Source organism: Limulus polyphemus, unplaced genomic scaffold, assembly GCF_000517525.1.
Source record: "Limulus polyphemus unplaced genomic scaffold, Limulus_polyphemus-2.1.2 Scaffold1847, whole genome shotgun sequence".
Taxonomy (NCBI): Eukaryota; Metazoa; Arthropoda; class Merostomata; order Xiphosura; family Limulidae; genus Limulus; species Limulus polyphemus.
In genome coordinates this window covers 68,595-71,272 of record NW_013667457.1, presented here as the reverse complement: position 1 = coordinate 71,272, position 2,678 = coordinate 68,595, and the positions used below count along the sequence as shown (strand labels likewise).

General features: G+C 33.3%; 1 protein-coding gene across 3 annotated transcripts in view; it reads left to right on the top strand.

The window, feature by feature from the left end:
* Positions 1 to 2,678, top strand: part of LOC106465137 (aspartyl/asparaginyl beta-hydroxylase-like) — a 46,273-nt gene that overhangs the window by 13,763 nt on the left and 29,832 nt on the right. For all 3 annotated transcript variants that reach the window (XR_002611901.1, XR_002611900.1, XM_013925336.2), the window contains exon 4: positions 228 to 961. Coding sequence is in view for 1 of the 3 variants with exons in the window: in XM_013925336.2 (XP_013780790.1) it covers positions 228 to 961 (734 nt within the window). In the remaining 2 variants the exon portion in view is untranslated. The remainder of the gene's footprint in view (positions 1 to 227; positions 962 to 2,678) is intronic.

Sequence of the window (2,678 nt, the reverse complement as noted above, 5' to 3'; positions counted from 1 at the left end):
CTGAAAAGGCAGAACGTGAATTGAGTATTAACCAACTGAGAATTCCTTAAAATGTTTTTCATAATGCAGCCGATTATAAGAAATTAGGAATGAAAATAGTATATCGAGTCTCAAAATTACTGACATTTTTTTGTTACTGAGTTATAAAGCTATTTATACCTGCTTATTATAGCTTTATGCTTACTCTTTACCATACCTTCATTATTTTAAGCTCTTTATAATGGCAGAACATGAAGAAATAATTGAAGACATTGTGGAAGGATTACATGAAAAGATTGAAACACCTTCTCGTGCCGAAGAAGCAAAACTTACAGATGAAGAAACTGTACAATATATATCAGATATTGAAGATTTTGATAAAGAAATAGATAAACGCAATGGTGAAGAAAACAGAAACCTTGCTGATGATGTATCGGTAGAAATGGAATTAAAAGATATTAATACAGAGACACAAACTGAAGAGATTCCAAAAGATATACAGTTTGTGGATGTGTTAGAGAAAACATTAAATCAAAATCTTCCTTATTCTTCTGAAGAACTACCTAGTCCTCAACCAGGTGCAAGCATCCCAGAAGAAATTGCTCAAAGTCCTAGTCGGGATGAAGAAATTAGTAGTTTATCAACAAATGACAAGCAAAGTTCTAGTCCACATGACAAAGATGATATATTAATTCAAGAAGAAGTCAGTGAAGAACAAATTATATTCCACAAGTCAGCAGATCAGGCAGACCAACCTACACCTCCCGTCCAGTCCGATGCTGTCCCTGAAACCCTGCCAGATGTTTCACAAAAAACAAGTGACGATGACAAAACTTCAGAATGGGATGCTCAACATAGTATTCGTGAAGAAGAACACACTGGTGTTCCTGCAAGCCCAATGTATGAAAAAGAAGATATAACAAATAGCATTGACTTTGAGATTAAAGATGAATTAGACGAGGCGGACAATAATTTAGAGAAAGTGAGTACAATATATCAGTCTCATTTAATGTTTCATGTACGTTAAATTAGTTTATTGTGGAGTAAGTAGAGACTTTAGATAAAATACAGTGTTATATATATATTAAGTAAGAAATAACTTGAAGGAATTTCACACGGTGCTCTATGTGCACACTTGTGAAATATGAAATTATTATATACAGAGAGATTAAATAATAAGGATCAATAATAAAGTCATTATGTATGCAAAAGCTTAGCCTAATCATCTTGCTACTTGAATTGTTTGGGAATTATGAAATATAGCTTATTTCAGTAATGATAAATTAAGATTGTGTAGACAGTGGTGCTTAACATTCATTGAATCTGATACACTTCCTCACATAAATGGATAGAAACACTTACTGTTTTCATATCCTTGTGCTGTTAATCATATTCAAGTTTCCTTTGGTTTTAGTTTTCTTACTGGAGTTGCATATTAAAGTTATAAAGAAAAACTTTATACTTATAATGGCTGTATTAAAAAAGTACTTCCTTTGAGGAAACTATATTTTTGATTCAGAACACGTACAGGATGTTTCATAAACTGCCACAGCATATCAAACCTATCCCTAAATTGGGTTATTTCTGCATACTGCTAGCATCGTCAGTTCTAGACAGTATTCAATGATCTTTACAATCTCATGGTCATCTTCAGATCTTCCAAATTTCTTTTTTTATCTTTTTTTTGAAATCCCACACCAAACAACTAATAGTGTAATGTCTGGGGATGACACCAGTCTGGAAGTGGGTGTCCATTTTTTCTGACCCAAGTAAATCTGCCATTGTTTGTATAATACAATCAAACAACCATTATACAATCCTGAACATTAACATAGGTTATATTCAAATCATTATCTCTTGTAGAAGTATAGAGAAGAAATAGAATCAATTTTAGCTTATAATTGATTCGTGTATGCATATGCTCTTGAAACACCGTGTACCATGTCCTGATTTTTCTGAATAAAAGTTCTGATTCTCAGAGTGCCTCTCATGAAAAATTATGTTTCCTTCAGAATAGGACAAGTAGGTTTTAAGATATTAGCATTTAAGAGACGGGGCTTTCCTTATAATCTCGCTGTAACTTTACAAAATATGAGCATTTTCAAAACTATACATATATCGTAAAAATGTGAAATATAAATGGGGAAATTGTAATTGTAGTTTGTTTGTTTTTTGAGGGGGATTAGATTATGTGTATAATAAGGAATTGACTGTTTTTTTCATTACTTATTATTTTTGGAGTGTGTTGATGCAAGCTGACCTACACAAAAGGTGAAAGGTTTAGTGTATTTTTTGTAAACCATGGTAACAGTTATAGCAGTGGTTCTCAAACAGTGCGCACTGGTGCACCCCAGAGCTTTTCCAGGTTCGCTCTGTAGCATTCCTGAAAAATCTATCCAGATATGAAAAGCAAATGTATACTAAGTTACTATATTATACCATTTCTTTACGAACACTCTGCTTGTTTCGTTGCGACATTATTATGATAGTTATAAGTTACTTTTCTTGCAACTAGCTTCTGGTCCACAAGTTTTGCACGCGTTTAAAACACGTAACAAACGTGGCTGGAATGACATGTTAACACCGGCACTAGCTTTCATCACGTGGCAACTGGCACTGTCCATTGATACTGTTAACAGGCGTATTTTGGAAATGTCTTCTGATATTGAGAAAAATGTATGTGGTAATAAACTCCAGTG